Raw genomic sequence first — 19,986 nt, forward strand, 5'->3', positions numbered from 1 at the left:
GCGGTGGGTAAAATGCTGCCTGAATCCTGATTCCAATGAGAATCGCTGGTCTTTGTGGCATATGACCTCCAAAAGGTTATTATAGCAATTGATGCGGCTATTGACGCCGCTATTGTGGTAATTGATGGCTATTGCCGCTTACTTCAGTTGTTGTTGTTGTTGTTGTTGTTGTCGCCGCAGCTCCTGCTTGGGTAGAGTTTTAATGGTGGCTCTGACCTCTTCCCTGGCCCCGCCCAGAGATTCACACCCTCTCCGCCCCCGCCCTTCCCTGCCAGGCTCCAGAAGAGTTTGTACTTCTCACCTCCGGACGTCACTCCTCAATTGCGCCATGCAAATCAACCCCCGCCGGCGCCCTCCCATTGGCCAAGGCAAACTCATTTAATCCCAGTTCGGTGCGCCTTGTATGGCTGCTGGGCTCGTCTCTCGCCGAATCTCTCGGCTGCTCCTCCTTTCCTGGTTCCTCCGGGCGCGAGGAGGGAAACCACCGAGAACAAATTGTTGTGCAAGTTCTGCTCCCTGGCTGGAGGCTCTTTCTTTTCTCCTCCCCTTCTCTTCTTCCTATATTCTCTCTTTCCTTCCTTCCATCCTTCCTTCCTTCCTTTCTTTTCCGCCCTTTCTCTCTCTCTTTCTTTCTCCCACCTCCTCTTTTCCCTCGGTGCTTATCATTTAATTACGTCTCTTTTCTCCCCCCCCTTTTAATTTTGCGGGGAGCCGAGGTGATAGAGGGGGAGGGGGGTTTCCTGTCTCTTCCCCTCCGTTCACTTGGGACCGGCGGATGCGAGTCACACACGCTCCCTCCCTCCCTCCACGCTCTCCCTCCCTCCCCTCTGCCTCTCTGCCGGTGGAAGTTAGCAGAGAAGGGGGGGCCATTAGATCACTTCGGCAGCGGCGAGAAGGAGGGGAGTCCTGCCTGCGAAGCGCGCGTGTACCAGGCGAGAGAAGGAAAAGAAACGTTGAGAGTTGGGCTCCCATTTCCTCCCTTCTCCCCGGCGCGGTGCAGCTTCGGGACTTTGGCCGTTCTTTACCCAGCTCTCTGCCTTGCACCTGTTCGAGCCGCCTTCGCAGCCGCTGTTTGCCTGGGGCCAAGGCGGTCCCCGGAGGAAGAAAGTTTTGCTGCCGCCTGAGGAGATTCCCGCGCGCGCGCTCCCGCTCTTTCTTCAAGCTCGCAGGGACCAGCCGAAGTGCCCCCACAGGCAGACTCTTGGGGGCTCCCTCCTCCTCCTCCTCCTCCTCCTTACCTTTGATCGTCGTACTGCACTCTTCTACCATTTCTTGCGCCTCAGCACCTCGTCTTCTCTCCCGGGCTCCTTCGTCTTGTCTTTCGCTTCGCCCTTCCGCTCGGCAGACGCCCGGCTCCTTTGCTCTATGTTTTGACATTGTGGAGCCTGGTGGCCCCTAGCAAACTGCGTGAATGTATAGCATGATGATGGAGGCGGACATGCACTCGCCCGGTGGAGCCCAGGTCACCACCAACCTTTCGGGCCAAACCGGTGCGGGAGGAGGAGGAGGCGGCGGCGGCGGAGGAGGACCCAAGGCCAACCAAGACCGAGTCAAGAGGCCCATGAACGCCTTCATGGTTTGGTCGCGAGGCCAGCGGCGGAAGATGGCCCAAGAGAACCCCAAGATGCACAACTCCGAGATCTCCAAGCGCCTGGGCGCGGAGTGGAAAGTCATGTCCGAAGCGGAGAAGAGACCCTTCATCGACGAGGCCAAGCGCCTACGGGCGCTGCACATGAAGGAGCACCCGGATTATAAATACCGGCCGAGGAGAAAGACCAAGACTTTGCTAAAGAAAGACAAATATTCGCTGGCCGGCGGGCTGCTAGGAGCCGGTGGTCCCGGCGGCGGCCCTCCGGTAGCCATGGGCGTAGGAGTGAGCCCCGCCGGCGTCCAACGCTTGGAGAGTCCCGGCGGAGGTGGCCCCGGGGGTGGCGGGAACGCCGGTGGCGGTGGCGGAGGCTCAGGCGGCGGCTACCCGCACATGAACGGCTGGGCTAACGGCGCGTACCCGGGCTCGGTGGCGGCGGCAGCGGCGGCAATGATGCAAGAGGCACAGCTCGCTTACAGCCAGCACCCAGGCAGTGGTGGCCACCCGCACGCCCACGCTCATCACCCGCACCCGCACAATCCCCAGCCGATGCACCGCTACGACATGGGCGCCCTCCAGTACAGCCCCATCTCCAACTCGCAGGGCTACATGAGCGCCTCGCCGTCGGCCTATGGCGGTATCTACGGCGCCCAATCACACCAGAACTCGGCTGCTGCAGCCGCCGCGGCTGCCGCAGCTGCCGCGGCCGCCTCGTCAGGAGCTCTGGGCGCGCTGGGGTCCTTGGTCAAATCCGAGCCTAGCGTGAGCCCTCCCGTCACCTCAGCGCACTCACGGGCCCCTTGTCCTGGGGATCTGCGCGAAATGATCAGTATGTACTTGCCCGGCAGCGAAGGCGGGGACCCAGCAGCCGCCGCAGCCGCCGCTGCAGCCGCCGCCGCTGCCCAAAGCCGGCTCCACTCTTTACCCCAGCACTATCAGGGCACCGGCGCAGGGGTGAACGGCACCGTGCCCTTGACGCACATCTGAGACGGACCGAAGCATGGACGCCGCCGCCGCCGCCGCCGCCACTGCAGCCAAAGGGGATGTGGTCCTTGGAGCGGGCTGGCTCCCTCTGCGCCATCCCTTTTCCCAATTCTTCCCCGCAGTCCCTTTTGTACAGAACCAGGGCGATGCTTTGAAGTCCTTATAATTATTATTATTATAACAAACATTCATAGTACAAAGGATAATGAAGAGAAAAGGTAACAGGTTGCTGTAATGCTAACTCCTTCTCGTGTCTCCCTCAGCCCAAAGAACTAGGTTTTGAAACCAATGGGGGGTTATTATTATTGTTATTATTCCTTCTGTTGTTGTTGTTTTAGACGAACTGTGTTTTAACTGAGATTTTTTTCCCTTTTGTACAGTATTTATCATTCACCCACAAATCACATAGCCTTTTTTATTTACTAAGCAGTCCGGGTATCGTGAGAGAAACCGAGAGAAGAAAATGCTAATTATTATTAATAATTCAAAGGTTTAGGTGATGCCAACTTCTTTGCCATATACAAGCATTAACTGGTCTCTATTGGGGCAACTTCTTGTGAAGATTTTAAAGTCTAAGTAAAGAAAAAATAAAGTCAAGAACCATCTTAAAACTTTTTGGGGTGCTTCTTATAAAGCAGGGTTCTTTTGGTTCTGTTTATTTATAAGAGTTTTGTTTCATGATCAAGAACAATATTCTGAATTTTGTAAATGTTTCTTATGTCTGCTTTTTTCTTTTGGTAACTTTTTATATTTTTTTTCTTGTAAATGCATTGTGGAATAATTTTAATTAATTTTAGGCATTAAAAGGGAATTCATAAATGTGTATATAGTTTACTAAAAAGCATTTTCGCTGAAGAAGAAAACAAATAAAAATCTAAAGATAAGTTTGATTCTGAGTTAAATCAATTTCAAAATAAAATTGGAACCAGGTGATCCAAAATATACTAATTCATGACATGCCTTTAAACTGGACACTTTGTATGTATAAATATAAATGGAAAAGATCGGTAAGAACAAAAACATGGGGTAGACGTTTATGGCTTTTATTTTAAAGCAGTTTAGATCTAGTGATTTAAAGGCGCCAGGCTACAAAAAGGAGACTGAGTTCTAGTCCCAAACCGATTGGGTTACTTTGGGCCAGTCACTCTCTCTCAGCCCAACTTACTTCACAGGGTTGTTGTGGGGAAAAAATAGAAAGAGGAAGGAGTATTAAATATATTTGCCACCATGTTATTTTTTAAAAATATTAACGGTAGATTAAAAAAAAAAAAAGCAAAGGGAGGGAAGTGGTTTTTTTTTTTAAGTGGTGTAGGTTTGGGATATTATTTTAATACCTGTGCAGTATGGCTAAAGAAGGCAATGCAGTAAATCATTTCTAGACTGTATTTCATTTATTTTGTTAAATTATGTAATTGCTTGGTAAACATAAATAAGTTTTTGTCTAACTTCTGTTTCTTTAGTTAGCACCAGTTTTTAAAAAAGTTTGGATAATGCCTCTGTCTCCCCCAGCTCCCAATTTCTTTCACTCCACACTGTGTTTGTGGTATTTAGATGAAAAGCAATTTCTTGTATGAATATTGATCAAGTTTCGACACAATGAAGGATAGCTAACTTTTAAAAATGGTTTCTATATTGCCACAGCAAAATGACCTTTTGAGAGAGGGTAAATGCTGTTACATTCAAATAATATATTTGTTTGCAGAAATTTCTGTTTTTTTAAATGTTTCAAATTTTAATTTAAAATGAAGTTAGATATTAAACTTGACAGAATACTAAAGTCAAAGGTTAGGTTGCAGATTATAATTATTGCTTCCACTTGAAAAAGAAAAGAAAGAAAACATATAAAGAAATCATGCCTGTTAATAGCCTGGGTGGGGGATGGCAATGAAGTCCAGAGGAAAAAATATTGGATAAAGTAAATATTTCATATTTTATTTGTGTCCATTGCCTGCAGTTCCTGAAACAACTTACTCAGAAATAATCTCTACTGAATCTCTATGAAATCCTTGGGTAGTTGCCAGTTTATTCCAGAGTAAAACCTTTGACAGATGAGAAGCCACACACATTTTCTAGAAGTAAGCTCCTCTGGTTTCAGGGACATTTATTTTGAAGTGATGTGGTTAACAACCGCAAGAGCTGACTGATTGGATTTCTTTTAGAAACTGCTTACATTATATTGTTTTGCGGTCTAAGCAATAGCCATCTTCATTTAAATGATTAGTTTTCTTTATAGATTGGGGGTTTTGTTTGTTTTTTAAAAGGAAATAAAATATATTTCCATTTTGTTTGCTTATTTTATTCAGTACAAGTTTGATCTTCGATTAATTCTACTTCTTCCCTGTACACACACACACTTTTCTCTGATGCCCCCCAGTACCGCAGGTAAATGCTTTGAAGTGGTACTTTTGTGACATCAGTGGATTTATTTCCCAACTGAGATTCTGCCAAAGAAAGGCTGTTTCTTCTGGATAAATCAATTGGTGCTTGATCTGCGCTTTCTCTCTCCCTGTCACATTTCACTGTGTTGGTTGAGAAGGTGGAGAAAGACAGAAACATTCCAAAATTGCATCTTTACTTCAATATTCCTGTTCACAAGGTATAGAGGCTTGCAATCTGTGCAAATAATCTCTGAAGGATCTTCAGCTACAGTTCGTTAAATTGGCAGCTGTCAGATCCAGATCTGATTTTGTAGAGAAATGTAATAAACCTCTTAGCGTTTGAGAAAGTAATCTGCATTTCCCTTTGCATGCAAATCACTCCGGGAACAGGGGGAGGTGGGGTGAGGGAAGAGGTGGATGGGGAAAGGTTAAATACCAAATGTACTACCTCCACATTCTGGCATCAGGTTTGGTATTTCAAATCTCTTGTTCTGAGCATTAGTTCTGGGTGTTATACTGTAATAACATCTGTGGCGCTATTAATATATTCCAATTAACCTCCTAATTCAAATATACCCACAACCCTTAAAACATTTAACTTTACTGATATTACAGAGAAACAATTCGGGCCAAAGTATAGTATGTTAAAGATCCATTGGGAAATAAGGAAAAGTGTGCTTGTTGATTGTCCAACTACAATTAGTTGGACTAGAAAATACTTAGCTTTGGTTGCCCAGTGTCCCTGTATTACTAATGGTTATGATATGAGAAAAAATACTACCTTTATTAGATTTCTTCAGTTTGTGTCTGAACAATTAGTGTCTGTTTCTTTTTTAAAAAATCTTTCTAATCCTCATAGAATAAATCCTAATAATAATAAAGTTAGAAGTAAGGGTTTTTTAAAATGAAATTGCCTGTTATTGAGTGAATAGAGACAACTAAACTAAATTGTAAACGATTGTTCTATTTTAAATATTTTTCCTTTGGAAATGCAGAATTGTTCACCCTGCAGTTTGACTGGCAAAGCTATTAAAACCACCTGAGTGGGTTTCTTTCAACTGAAGGCTGCTTCTTCAGTGATACCGAGACGCTATTCCAGATCAACTTAGAGGCAACGAAGCGTGAGGGACGGTGGCTTTGAGAAGCTCGGGTACCCATGCTTCGGGACTGTAGTGGGGAACGAGAACAATACCCCCACCGACCTCGGCTGGCTTCTCTCTCGCGCTCCATCCGGGAGGAGGAGGAGGAGGTCAAAACCTCAGGCCAAGGATAAAGCGCAGCACCTTAGCTCGCAAACAAATCCAGCGCTCCCAGGTAGATTTGAGTTTGCTGTTTTGGAGGACGAAGGGCGTTTCCGGGCACGGATGAGAACTCGCAAATGCTGCTCCAGGGACAACCTCAAGTCGAATTTCAAGCAGCCCCTTCCCTTGCCCTGTCTCTCCATCAGACAGCCTTCTTTCTGGCCCGTTCAGATCTTATCTTAGCCAAGTGGGAGGTGGGAACACTGTGAGATTTGCTTAGAGAACCGTGAAAAACGCACAATGAAGCCCCAGCCGGAGCGCTTGGGACGGGGGAGGGTCAGGAGGGAAGGGGTAGGGAGGGGCGACCAATCTGCCCTTTCCCAGCCTTTCTTGCCGACCACAGCAGACCGCCAAGAAGAAAAGAAGAACCGAATTCGGGCGCGCAGTAAACGTCGATGTGCCTTCCATAATTAGCAGTTAGGTAACCCTCTCTGGCCCTTCCCGTGACAAAGTTCTGCGCCTGAAAGTTGTTCTATTTATCCTGACATCAACAATTTCCCGCCAGGACGCAATACAGTAGATCTTGTGTGGGTTGAATTAACGCCCCAAGCCACTATCCCCTTTGCAGCTTGACTAACCCTCCCGAATCTTTTTCCTCTGCTCTCAAAGTGCCTGATCGGTTTAATCCTTCCAGATTCTCTTTCTCGGCGTTCTCTTGGGAGCCCTTCGCTTTCTGACCCTCGCACCCGTCCTTCTGCGATCTCCCCAAACTTCAGCGTTCGCCTTTCTTCTACTATCTCCGAGAGCGCCTTTCCCACGCCAAATCAGCGCTGCCCTGCCCTCGTTACTAAGTCCATCTCCTTTCCCAGAAGCGCCTGGTGGGAAGAGGCTAGTGGTGCGGAAAAGCTTTGCCCGAAGCGGGGCTGACGGCCAGGGAAACGAGAGCCTCCCTTGGGGCTGCCTACGACAAGGGCCGATCGATACCTTCGCCAGTTTTGAGGGCCGCGTTTCCAACTTCACCGGTTCTCTCCCCCCCCCCCGGCCGAACCGCGTCTTCTCCCCCAGAGCAGTCCTCGTTATCCGCTCATTTTTAAAAGATTCTCCTGATTTGCAATCCGTTTCGTAGAACTTTTTTTTAGTACCCTTGCCCAAATTGCGGAGACCTCCTGCCACACCAACCGAGAGAGTAACTAGGGAGAGCCCCGGGCGGGGGTGTTGCTGTTGATCCTCCCCCTCCCTAATCCGCAGAGTAAATAGAGCCAAGGAGAACCCAAGGGGGAAATCAGGCAGAAGTCTCCCAGGCAGGCCTCGACTTCCCCGGGAGTGAAGGAACACCTCGCCGCAGCAATTTAAGCCCTGCGGCTGTTTCTTGCTACCGAACCCTCCCGTCGCCTCAGCCTACTGAACGGCTGGGGCCGGTGATCCCATGGAAAAGAATCCTTCCCAGCGCCGTCGCAGCTGAGTCTCGACCCAGCCACACATTTTCCTCCACCACCCCTCCCGTAACTCAGTCTGGGCCTGCCTAGGCTGGCCACCCCCCCCCCCGCAGTCTGGCTGCGCTCACTTCCCTCCGGGGTCCCCACTCCCCACTCCGTTCGTCTCTTGGGACCCCCTTCCATGGCTTTTCGGGAGGCCTTCTCCTTTCCCTGCACCGGCTCTCCCCAGAGGTAAGTGGCGAGGCTCTCCGCGGATGGATAGCGGCGCTCCTTCTTTTGAGCGCCTCAGGACTGGGGGGCGGGAGCTCCAGGGCTGGAGGCAGGGCAGGGCAGGGCAGCGGTGCGAAAAGTGGAGGGAGGGGGGGGATGAATGAGAGTGTTTGCAGAGCGTGGGATTAAGCAAACCGGAGAGATCTGACCCCGGGATCAGCGGCTAGTCAAACCTATTTACCATCACCCGGCCGACAAAACTGGTGATGGCTCCCACTGTTGTAAGCGGCTTGCCGGGCAAGAAGTGAAACCGGAGCTCCCTGCTGCGCGGGCATGGCGGGAGGGGGGGAGACACCGAATCTGGGCCAGGCGTTTTGGTCACGGCGCTCAGGCGTGGGCCCGAAAGATGCCTGCTCTCTCTTTGGCGCGAAAGAGAGGAAGCTGAAAGAGCTCGGGTGGCCATTTTGGGAGAAAATCGTTGGCGGTTGCGGCGCATGGCCCGGCCCAATCTTTAGGCGGCGGGATTCTGGTTTCCTCGGTAAGAGCCGGGCCTGTACTGCCAATACTCTTGGCAAAACAATTCCTCCCTAAGGGGACCGGGCTCCTTCCCGAATGTTGTTCACTACTGACATCCTTGGCAGTAGAGTGAAACCAAGGTTTCAGTATTTGGAGATCTTTATAGACTACCACTTACTGGGCTATTGATTTCAAAGGGAGAAGAAAGGATGGGTGTATTGGGGATGTCAGATAAACTTTCTGCCTCCAGGCCTTTCCCAATGTGTGCGCCTGAGCAGTCTTGAGTTGAGTGATTGCATAGACAAGCCTGGAAGTTTTTCTGGCAGGTTTTCAGAAGTGGCCATTGCCATGGCCATCTTCTTCCTAGAACTGAGAAAGATCACCTCAGTGGCTCCCATGCTTAGTGAGAACTTATGGTAGTTCCACTTGTATCTTTAACCACACCATCAGAGCCATTAAAAAAACAATCACACTTTCTGAGAGAATTATTTTTTAATACAGTATCTTCTTCCAACTTTGAGAACCAAACACTATGATAAATATGGGGAAACTGTCAGGGATTTGGATGAGACCTTCTTATATCCCCTGTCCATGTCTCTCTGCACCTGCCTAAATCTATCTTCAGATCTCTCTGAAAGCTTGCATATAAGAAGCTCTCTGAAAGCTTGCATATAAGAAGCTGTTTTGTCTGACAAAATGTCCAGGGATAAATAATCTCTCATAAAATTCTGCCATATGATGTTTCCAGAAATATGGGCATGGTTGGGGAACGTGTGGCCTCAAGATCCTGGTGAAGTCTTAACTCCCTTCATTCTCAACCAGTGTCACCAAAAGTAAGTAAAAGTTGGAGGCTGGAGTTGCAATTCCTTCTTCCTATGGTAGGAAGTTGCATCTGGCAAATGGGAACAAAACAAGCAACACCTACTGATCCGCAGCCTCCAGAGGCATTTAATTACAACTCCCTTTGTTCTAATTCACACTGCCTGGGGATGGTGGGCTTTGTAGTTCAGTACATTTGTAGTTCAGAGTGCCAAGTTGGGAATGATTACCTTAAGATGATTGGTACTGACATAATTGAGGGGTAGCATTTTGCAGGCCAGTTACTTATACTCAACTTTTCCACCCTTTGCTTTCTGCAAGTTCTCCCTACTCCTTATCTAAAATAGCTAATTTTAAAAAGGGAAGATTATCACAAGTAGCTCCATAGATCTGTGGGAAAGTAATTGATGTACTAACAAAAGGGAACGTATGTGGGAAACTAGCATTGTTTTCTTGTCTGGGGAAAAATCAAAACTAAAAAAAAAGGGAGCATCCAGCTCTCTGGATTTTATAACAACCCCAGAAAAAATAAATACCACAACTGAAATTAGGCTGAAGAAACTCATAGATCATGATAATGCAGATCATTTCATTGGAGAAGTAAACACATGAGACCAGGGAGTCCGCAAACTTGGCAACTTTAAGACTTGTGGACTTCAACTCCCAGAATGCTCCAGCTGGAGCGTTCTGGGAGTTGAAGTCCACAAGTCTTAAAGTTGCCAAGTTTGCGGACCCCTGCATTAGACAATGAAACTGCAACTTTTTACATGGTACCAAAAGCCATCACCATCTACAGCAAAAGCACAGTCTGTGGAGGCTTGCTGAGGCAATTAAGTCTTTGCCGAAGGATGTGCAAAGAAGACCTCTTGGGCACTCCCCCCCCCCCTTTTCAAGCCAAGCAAACACCATCATTGTTCTTGACGCCATGTAGGAGCCAGGTAGGATATGTCGGCTGGCTCTCAATTGTAGCCCGTGCTGGATAGGGGCTGGTGTTGGCAGCTGTTCTTGTGACCCCTTTCCAAGCTTATGCAACACTAGTTGCTTTTTTTTTTTTAACCACCATTTCACTATAGCAAATCTGAAGAAAATACAGAATGTGCCCCATACTATTCAAATTTTCTGCTTTTTTATGGTGGAACTAAGAAATCAGGAATAGATCAAATTCCAATGATATGAATATTAATAACAAAACCTCATCTTTCTTAATTTTTCCTATGGGAAAAAAATATGCGCCGAGGAACTTCCTTTCTCCTTTCCCATCCATGGTGGCTTGTGCTCAAGAAAGGAAATAACAAGGTGTTGGTTATTCAAATATTACATATATAAATAACATCCTCGGGTTTCATTGCAAGAAAAAGACAATTGCCATGGAAGAAAAGTGGGAATAGATTATTAGAGATGCTAATCTTATACTGTAAGAAGACCTAGCCTATTCCTGCAGCAAAATGAGATGGTGGCCTCTTGAGAAGTAACAGTGGAGTGGAGTAGACTACTTCAGATGTCTGTGGGGGAGTTCGGGACACCGGGGAGAAACCTTGTAATCACCTATGCTATTTACATATAGGGTTCTTTTTTGTTGTTTTGTTTTGCTTTGCTTTGCTTTGCTTTGCTTTCTTTTGTTTTTCACATAGCCAAGTATTTAACAACAGCAACAGTGTGACACCAGAACACCCACCTGAAATATAAAAGTGGCACAGTCTATTCTTCCACCTTAGGAAATCTGCCAGCTCATTACAATCTCTCTCTCTATTGTATTTGTTCCAAGTACTTTGAAGTTCTTGTTTACTAGAGTAATTAAATTTAAGGGAAAAATGAAATTTTCCCATTTTAAAGAACCTCTGGAAATAGAAGTGTAGACATATCACATGGGACCAGAAAATGAAATTTTAATTAAAGGAGAGATGAAGTTAGCTAAGTCAATCATTACCTGTTTGATTCTCATTCTTTAATTCTCATCTCTTATTAAGAAATACTTGCTGAGGCAAATAAGGAAATTATTATCCATTAAAATAACTAGAAGTTATTTCTTATATGTTTATTTAATATTGGAAGTTTGCAAAATTAAAATATAATGTGAATGTGTCTTCACAGGTGAAAATCCTTTTGCCAAAATATGAGCTCCACAGCAATTCTTCATCTAATAGAAATAGAAATTTACTCCTTAAGAGAGACCCCATTATACATATGTAAAGGAAACTGATGTCAAAACTTTTATCAAATGATTATTTAAAGATGGTGTGTGTGTGTGTGTGTGTGTGTGTGTGTGTGTGTGTGTGTGTGTGTGTGTGTAAATCCAGGAAAAGAAACAAAAATTGAACAAGCAGCTCTAAGGCATTTCTGATTTTCATAATACTGAGTACACAGACATTCTATGGTTCCATTGAGGGCTGACCACTATAGATCTGAAACTAAAATACAGAACTGTGAAGGACAGTGATAGTTGGGATGGGGAGCCTGGGAAAGAAGGTGTGTTGCCTTTAATTACATATAAACAACTTTCCTAAAGCAGCCTGGCAAGACTATTAAGTCTCTTTTCTCCCCTTATCCAAATCCTCACAGCCTCAGGATAAATCCCTTTCTGAGAAAAATTGGGAAAGGGGACAAAGAGCAACAATGAACAGCCAAAGTTGTTCCCAAGAACTTGAGAAGAGGAAGAGGTTGGTTGGTATAATGCCAAAGCCACAGGTGAGTAATTATTGTCTTGTATCAGAGATATCTCATTAACTTGGCTAAATAAAACAGGGATATAAAGGATTACTAAATACAGTTTGGAAGCTGTTACTAAAATCACTTAATGTCCAGAGGCATTTTGATGTTTATTTATTTATTAAATCAATTTATTACCTTCTCTGTTCACAAAGTAATATGTTCAGTCTGTCAGTTAAGAATCGCTGCTTAAAGAAAATATGTGTATGTAGATATATCATAGATCAGTCCCTGAATTATTACAGATAATAATTAGTATAAAAAGTTATGTGATTAGATTTGGTGGTTGCTAACCTCAAAAAATCAAATACTAGTCCTTTCTGCAATAATTGGTATTTCCAAATTTGGTCTTAATATTAAAGTAAATAGTGGTACAATTTAACAAGGCTACTATCCTGAGAATTATTGCTCCCTATTATACTGTAGAGGAAACTATAATCCAACTTCAGGCCTCAGGAATTTTTAGGAGAAAGTTAGTGCTAATCCTATTATTGTACAATACAGTGTACAAAGAAACTCCTAACAAGTCAGCCTTATTATTAGAACCTGAGATGGTAGAAGGAGAATGTAAGGTTGTTACATATCTGTAGGGTTTATAGCAGTATCTCATTTAATTCAAGCACCAAAAAAATAACCTGCATGTGCAATTAGTCATCAACATTCTAATCACCTTAAAAGGAACTTTACCTTCATTAGTTATATCAACACAAACTCTACAGCAGCTTTTAGTCCAAACAGTTGATGGAAGTTATATGGTGAACATAAGTAGTTCTTTGTGATTGGCACTAAATGCATGAATATCAAAAATTATGTTTCTGGTGTGAGCTTAAAATTGTTCCTTTCAAAGATGGCTTTAATTGCCCTATTGATTTCAATGGGATTTCAAGACTTGATAACCCTTTGAATTGAGAAATCTTTTAAAGTATGAAAAAAAAAACAAATTCAGATTATTCAGCACCTCATATCTCGAAGTACCTGAAGATTTAACAATGGCTGGGGAGGAGACTATCAGTTACATTATTAAATCAGCGATAGCTTAATGTTTATCATCCTGATATAGTTTTCAAATGATTGTGAACTTGCCCCCTTTTATTACAAGATAGGAGTGCACAATTTAGTACATCTGAGTTCAAAGGGAAGATGCAGTTATACTTGATTAGAGAACAGAAATCTGCCGCATGCTGACTCAAGACCATTAATCCCCTGAGCACTGTAGAGACTGGGTAGTTCTTCTGTGTTTAAAATAAAAATATTATTTGATTCTAGCTGCAAATGCCAGAATTGAAATATATAATTTTTTCATCAGGTGAAAAGAAAAGAATGTGTCCTATTGATTTAGATCAGTTTTTTAAAATTGTTTGGGAGCTAATTCAAAAGCCTATATGAATACTTTGATTTAAAAAAAAACTATAAATATTTTAACTGAAGTATTCAGTATAGACATAATTGAATTTAAACTGATTTGAGATACTAGTTTGCGATTAGGTTACAAACCTAGCACATGAAAACCCCAATTCCAAATCTACAGTTAACCATGAAATTCATTGGACCAATTAATCACTATGTATTCATCTAATCTGGCTAATAGGAGTATTGTTAGTATAAAATTGAGAAAAACCAACTTGACTTTGAAGAGTAGACACAAGTCTATTAAATAAGACAATAGCTCTTCATTTCAAGAAAGTGTAGTAATTATGACAACTGTGACTCAGAACATCTATACTGTACATCATCTAAACAAATGAATAAGATTTAGCATAAAATTTATCCTTGTATCAAATACTATCTAGGACTTAACCATTAAAACAATTAACAGCATGTATAAAGGAATGTCATCAGTATTGCATAAAATTCTTATAGTAAGCATGAATAATTTTCTTGAAAAAGCACTGGAAAGATATTGTGGGATGAATCTTATTGGATCTCTTTATCACACAAAATTTCTTTTAAATCCATTTTAGCAGTCAACAAGAATTAACTATGATTATCATTTGCAGGAAACATTAAATTCTGTTGAAATTAGAGTAGAATATAATTTTTATTGGCCAAGTGTGATTGGAATTTTTCTCTGGTGCATAAGCTCTCAGTGTACATGCAAGCAACAAGTGATAGTTCATGATCATGATCATAACACAATTATAAAACATGTTCATAATCATAATACAATCATCATAAACCATAAGATACAACACTCAATGATAGTCATAAGATACTAAACAAAAGCAACTAACATAAATCATAAGATATAAATAACAAAGTGATAATCATAAGATGGTAAAGGAATAAGTAATAGGAAAGATTAGAAGAGTAATAACAATACAACCCTACTACATGGTTTGATATCCTAGGGCAGGGATTGTCTTTACATGACATGCCTCAACTTTTTTCCTCTTTGCTAAACCAGGGTGTGTGTGAGAGAGAGTGTGGCTAGTGTGTGACACATCGGGCCTGAGTGGCTGCTAGTTTAACACCCCTGACCGAGGGGATAAGACATTGTTTTGCAGACAATGCAAAACAAGACATAGTTGTTTAGCAGAGTAATGGCATGGGGGGAAATTATTTGTGTCTAGTTGTTTTGGCATGCAGGGAAGAAGTTGATGGGGAGGAAGTTGAAACAGTTTATGTCCAGGATGTGAGTGGTCTGTAGATATTTTCACAGGTCCTCAATAGAAGGCAAGCTGGTTGCAATTGTTTTTTCTGCAGTCCTAACTACCCGTTGAAATTGGTGTCCGTCCTAGTTGGTTGCTGTGCCAAACCAGGCATAGAAGTACAATGACAGACTCAATAATTCCTTTGTAGACCTATATGCAACTTCTTAGGCAGTCCAGAGTTTTCTGAGATGGTGCAGAAAGAACATTCTTTGTTGTGCTTTTGTAACAATGTTTTTGATGTTCAGGTGTCCATTTCAAGTCTTGGGAGATTATAGAACTCAGAATCTTGAAGGTCTCTACTGTTGATACTGTGTTGTCTAATATTGTAAGAGGAGGTAGAATAGGAGATCCTCTCCTAAAATCTACTATCATTTGTACAGTTTTGAGTATGTTTAGTTCAAGATTGTTACAGGACAAACAACAGGGCCAGTTGTTCAACTTCCTGTCTGTATGCAGATTCATCATCATCTCGAATGAAATCAATTACTGTTGTTTAATCTTCAGTATTTTTACAGAGGGAGCCTTTGAGGTACACTCGTTGGTAGAGAGAGAAAAGAGTAATGGAGAGAGCATACAGCCCTGGGGAGGCACCTATGCTAATTGTACAAGTATCCAATGTGATTTTGCCTAGCTTCACCTGCTGCTTCCTATCTGTTAGAAAGCTTATAATCCACTTTACAAGTGTGGTCAGGCACAACTAGCTGAGTCAGTTTAGTGAGAAGAATGTCTGGAATGATGGTATTGAATGCAGAGCTGATGTCTACAAAAAGAACCCTTGCATAAATAGTTGGGAGATTCAAGATGTTGAAAGATGTAGTGCAATGCCATATTAACAGCATTATCTGCTGATCTATTTGCTTGGTAGGTAAATTACAAGGTGGTCTAAGAGCCAATGTGTGGTTTATGTGCCATATTTTCAGACTCTGCAGCATGATTGTAAACAAAATAGTCTAATACTCTGTGCTTCCCCACATAGACTTTTTCATGATCAGGTGCTTTTAACTTTTCCATAAATCTTTTATTCAATTGTCAGTGAGATTAGTAATGCTATTTTATAGGTATCTTCTTAAAAGTCTGTGTTGCATTTACACTCAGGTGAGTGAGTATATGGTCTCACTTTAATAGTTTTAATTAAGCAATTTTCAGATTGTACACACAAACAAGAATTAGGGTGCCATGGAATTCAGTGAGACTTTCTACCTTTCTAACACAAAGGGATTGTAGTGAAGTGATTTGCCGAGCTGAAATTATTATGCTCCCCACTTTCTCAACTCACTGCCCAGGAATGCTAGAGGTTGTGATCTCCAGACCCAAGGATGTCACCAGAGATGAAATACATGTAGAGTTAGTAGGGTTTTATTTGTAATTAATTTGTTCAGACTAAAATTTCCTAACTATGTAAGTAATTCATACTACCTCCCTCACATACAACTTTTAGGAAGGGCAGAACTGAATGATTGAACAAACAAGTGAAAGCAATTCATTCATTTTCAATTATGTTGGATGTCCCGTTTTCAGCCTTGTGGAAACTCTTAAAGAACTTCCCCTCCCAATAACAGGCAAACAGGAAGCCTTCCCCAACCTGTTGCTACCAGAAATACTGAACCGCAGGTGTCAGAAAATGAGCAGAAACTACATTTTTCATAACACAGTAATGAATGAAATGTGAGAGAAATCATTTTATAGTGAGCTTTGATTTTCTGATTATGCTTGGATATTTCCTATCTTTTAAAATGAAGGAATGTCAGTATCATCTCTATTCTCTCCTCCATGATTCCAGAGAGAGTGAATGAACATAGTTTTCTGTAGTCAGGATGAGCACAGGTGGCCACACATAAAGAGTAGGTGGAGCAGAATGCTGTATGAATGAGACAAATATGGCTCTGGGCATCATGTTGCACAATGTGATGAAAGGAGCTGAATGCAGCAGAAGTAACAAAACCCAGCTCTCTCAAGATCTTACACAGATACCTTAGAACAAAATTCTCTAGGCATACCGAAAAATGCCAGTTCCTCCTTACTTCTGCAAATTCTTTGGTATTTACCCAAATTTACCTCATTCTTTGGTTGTTGAGTAATAAAAAAGATATTTCTTTGATCTTCTGCTTAATCCAGAATATCAGAAGTCAACACTGCTTCCACTACATTGCATTCTGCACTCACACATGCAGAAAAGCTATCACTACTTTTTAAATAAATACTACCATCATTTTTTCTATTCCTAAGATTCCAGAAGTCTTATTTTGAATGTCTATCTAAAGTAAAGCTATTCACCAGGATCCACTGTCATAAAAATTTTTTGGAGAATTTTACAGGTCTTTTGTTCTCTAAATTTCAGAAATTTGGGGCTTCAACTGCCATAACTTCCATTTGGCTAGAACTCCAGGAAATGAAAAACATTTGAGAAATACTTCCTAATAATCATATCTTTTAGTTATTATAATTTAGAACTCAAATAATTTTCTAATTATTGATCACACAAATTTTGATTGATCTAATTTTGATCTCAAGTACTATTTAATGTTAAGGGTTTGGTTCTGAGCATCATTTCTTTCTTCGTTAGGGCAAAAATGAGAGTTTTTCTGTGATTTCTCAATTAGATTTCCAATATTGCTATGATGCATTTGAGAACACCCCAAAAATAGTCAATTTAGGATAATAGTATGGTTTCTAGGAGAAACCAGAAACCATAAAGGCTTGATTGAAACAAATATTCCTTTTCCACTTCTTTCGTACCAATGGAAATACAAATAAACACATACAGTTTAAAATTAAACAGCATTGCAGCCTGAACAGTGAGAATTCTTGAGAATTCCTCAAAGATCTTAATTTCCTAAATTGAAATGTATCTCAAGAAGACTTTCCAAATCCCCCAATTTGGAACAGATTTTAAACAAAGATTGTGTCGTCCACAAAACTGTGGGCTGCTGGTGTGTGTGTGTGTGTGTGTGTGTGCGCGCGTGCGCGCTTGCTTGCCTTGGGTAAAGATACACAAATAGCTCATGTTATTAAATCGTATCAACACTGAGGTTGCAGTCTAAGCTTAAGAAAATATTTTGGAGAGCCAAAACTGCAGACTCCAAAATGGTTGGAGATGATGCCAACCTCTTAACTCCCTTGCTGCTCTCTGTCTTCCAAATTAACTGACATAAATTTCCTGTGTGTGAATTGAATCTATTTCTATATGCCAAGGGCATATTGCTTATATGCAATAAACTAAAAGATCTTTACAGAAATTTCAAATACAAGGGGTGGTGTGAAAATCAAAAGCTATAGAGATGGAAGTATTTGAAAAAGCAAAGAAAGGTAAAAAATTAAAATAAATGCCACATAAATATGTGGAAAAATATTACCATTTGGGGAAGAAGTAACTTTTCCCTATCCAATCCCATAAACCATTCCGAATCAGCCCTCTTCTCTAGTTGCCAAAGCATTTGGCAGAAAAATGTATGACACAATTATTGCAAAGTACTAAGATCACTACTCCTCATAAGCCCTCAACCATACAATAGAAATGTTGAAAAACTGAATCTCCATATTTCTTGGAGGCAGCTGATTTGTGAAAAGAGAAGGCGGGAAGGATGCAATAACTTCCAAATTTAAATGTTTACCTGTTTTCTTTTACATGGATGAGAAAAACCACTTAAGTTTTAAAAACTGAAAAGTCACACGAAACCCACATCTTTTTCTTTTTAGATCATGCTGGCACCAATTTGGCTGAATAGCCAAGTTTGGCTATTTTATCCATCCTCAGGTCTCTCTGTTCTATCCTTCAGATTCAACCCCTCCCTCCAATTAGATTATGATTGCTGTACTATCTTAAATGCACAATTTAAAGGGAATTCCCCATTACTTCAATTATTTGTTTCTTATCAACTGATGTTACACTACAAGGATTTGCATTGAAAGGACACAAAGAAGGAGCAAGTCATGGCACATTGCCAAATAAAAGAGTAATGTTCCGGTGAATTTAGCCTAAATAATTTACTGCTATATAAAAGTGGAAAAGTGGAAGGTGAACCCTTTGACCAATAAATCTCTTTTGCATGTGAAGGCCTTATCTTGTCCCCTACAATATATTCCACACGAGGAAGTCATCATCATTGGCTCTAGTTTGTTATTTGTAAACCTTGATCTTCTGCACTCGGTGTCCTAAATATGGATAATTAGCATCAGTTTATCACGCCTCTGCATATTTTCTCTTCTCTCCAAACATGCATGCTTCTATTGGCTGCCATGCTGTCACAGAAGATTATGGAGACAGATTGCAGAGAATGAATGTGCTAAACGAGATTAGGAAGGAATAGAAATAGCAACTTGGCCAATAAATTCCTCGTGAGAGCCTTATCATACAATTACACGTTGACTTGTTTCACACTCTCCCAGCCTCTTAATCCAATGCGCCCACCAAGAATAAAATTTCACTAATTTCTGAATTACTGCATATCCTCCTGCCTTGTCACTGAGAATAGTTGGAAGAAGCAAACCAACAGAAAACAGAGCACCCAAGTTCCAAGGAAGGCAAGATGGGTTGTGGTGGTGATGGTGGTGGGTAGGTGTGGAAGTAGGAGAGAAAACTTTATTTGTATAGAGGAGGGTGAGACAAAAAGAAACAGTTCCTTTGTAGGTCGGAATGAATGGGAGAGCTACTGGAGTTTCAGGTGGCAAAGTAGTTGGAATGCTCCTTAGCTTTAAAGTAAAACTTATCTCTTTACATTCAAACTTCAAGGTAACATTTCCTTCGCTGCTTTTGGATCACAACTACCAACTCGTTAAATCTCACGTCCCCCGTGGAATCAACATTAAAAGTGTAAAGTGTCGCAGACTTGGAGCGCAGGCCTTTCGTTCGCCAGTCATTAAACAGAACGTGTCTGTACGGGAAGGCTTACTGGGGGGTGGTTTCTTCCAGATTTTAACAATTGAGACGGATTGTGGGGGGGATGCAGAGCTGGCTGCGGGACGGGTCTTTCAGTCCCGCCAGCGGTCGGAAGCCAAGCGCAATGGGAGCCGGGAAAGAAGCAGGTGCGGCGGAGGATGGAGGCTGAGTCAGGTGCGTAAGACGCCTTCGCTCGCGGCCTCATTAAGAGCCAGGAACAAAGGAAACTTTGCCGAGGGGCTGAGTGGCGCTGCCGACTGCTTCTCCGGCCGGGAAAAGTTCGGCCTCAGGGACCAGATCTAAACGACCAGACGCTAAATGGGACAACTGGCTGGTGCGACTCACCACCGTTTTGAGGATGAAAAGATAACGCGGGGTTTTATTTATCGCTTTTTCTTTCTTCTTTTAATTGCGGGGAGATCATTCTGAACTCCTTTGAACGTTGCGAAAGTAGACCCCCCACACACACACAATAAAGAATTTAGGATAGGGAATAGCGGTAAATCAGAGACGCCCATAAAGGAAGCGGGCCCCACCCTGCACGATCGAAGAGGCGGACTCTAACGCCCCTTCAGCATGGG

General features: G+C 42.6%; 1 protein-coding gene across 7 annotated transcripts in view; it reads left to right on the forward strand.

Moving 5' to 3' along the window:
* SOX1 (SRY-box transcription factor 1) overlaps window positions 1–19,986 on the forward strand; it is a 121,717-nt gene that overhangs the window by 65,252 nt on the left and 36,479 nt on the right. For 3 of the 7 annotated variants that reach the window (XR_015698184.1, XR_015698185.1, XR_015698186.1), the window contains 2 exons: window positions 11,732–11,857; window positions 18,226–18,582. Coding sequence is in view for 3 of the 7 variants with exons in the window: in XM_087726274.1 (XP_087582400.1) it covers window positions 1,412–2,575 (1,164 nt within the window). In the remaining 4 variants the exon portion in view is untranslated. Of the gene's footprint in view, window positions 1–423; window positions 4,648–5,945; window positions 6,265–8,009; window positions 8,119–9,101; window positions 9,187–11,731; window positions 11,858–18,225; window positions 18,583–19,986 lie in introns of those variants that run through there. The other 4 variants (XM_087726275.1, XM_087726276.1, XM_087726274.1 and 1 more) reach the window with 3 other exon arrangements.

Source organism: Thamnophis sirtalis, unplaced genomic scaffold (genome assembly GCF_051295495.1).
Source record: "Thamnophis sirtalis isolate CommonGarterSnake01/CBP01778 unplaced genomic scaffold, rThaSir2_p1.2 scaffold_12, whole genome shotgun sequence".
NCBI classification, from domain to species: domain Eukaryota; kingdom Metazoa; phylum Chordata; class Lepidosauria; order Squamata; family Natricidae; genus Thamnophis; species Thamnophis sirtalis.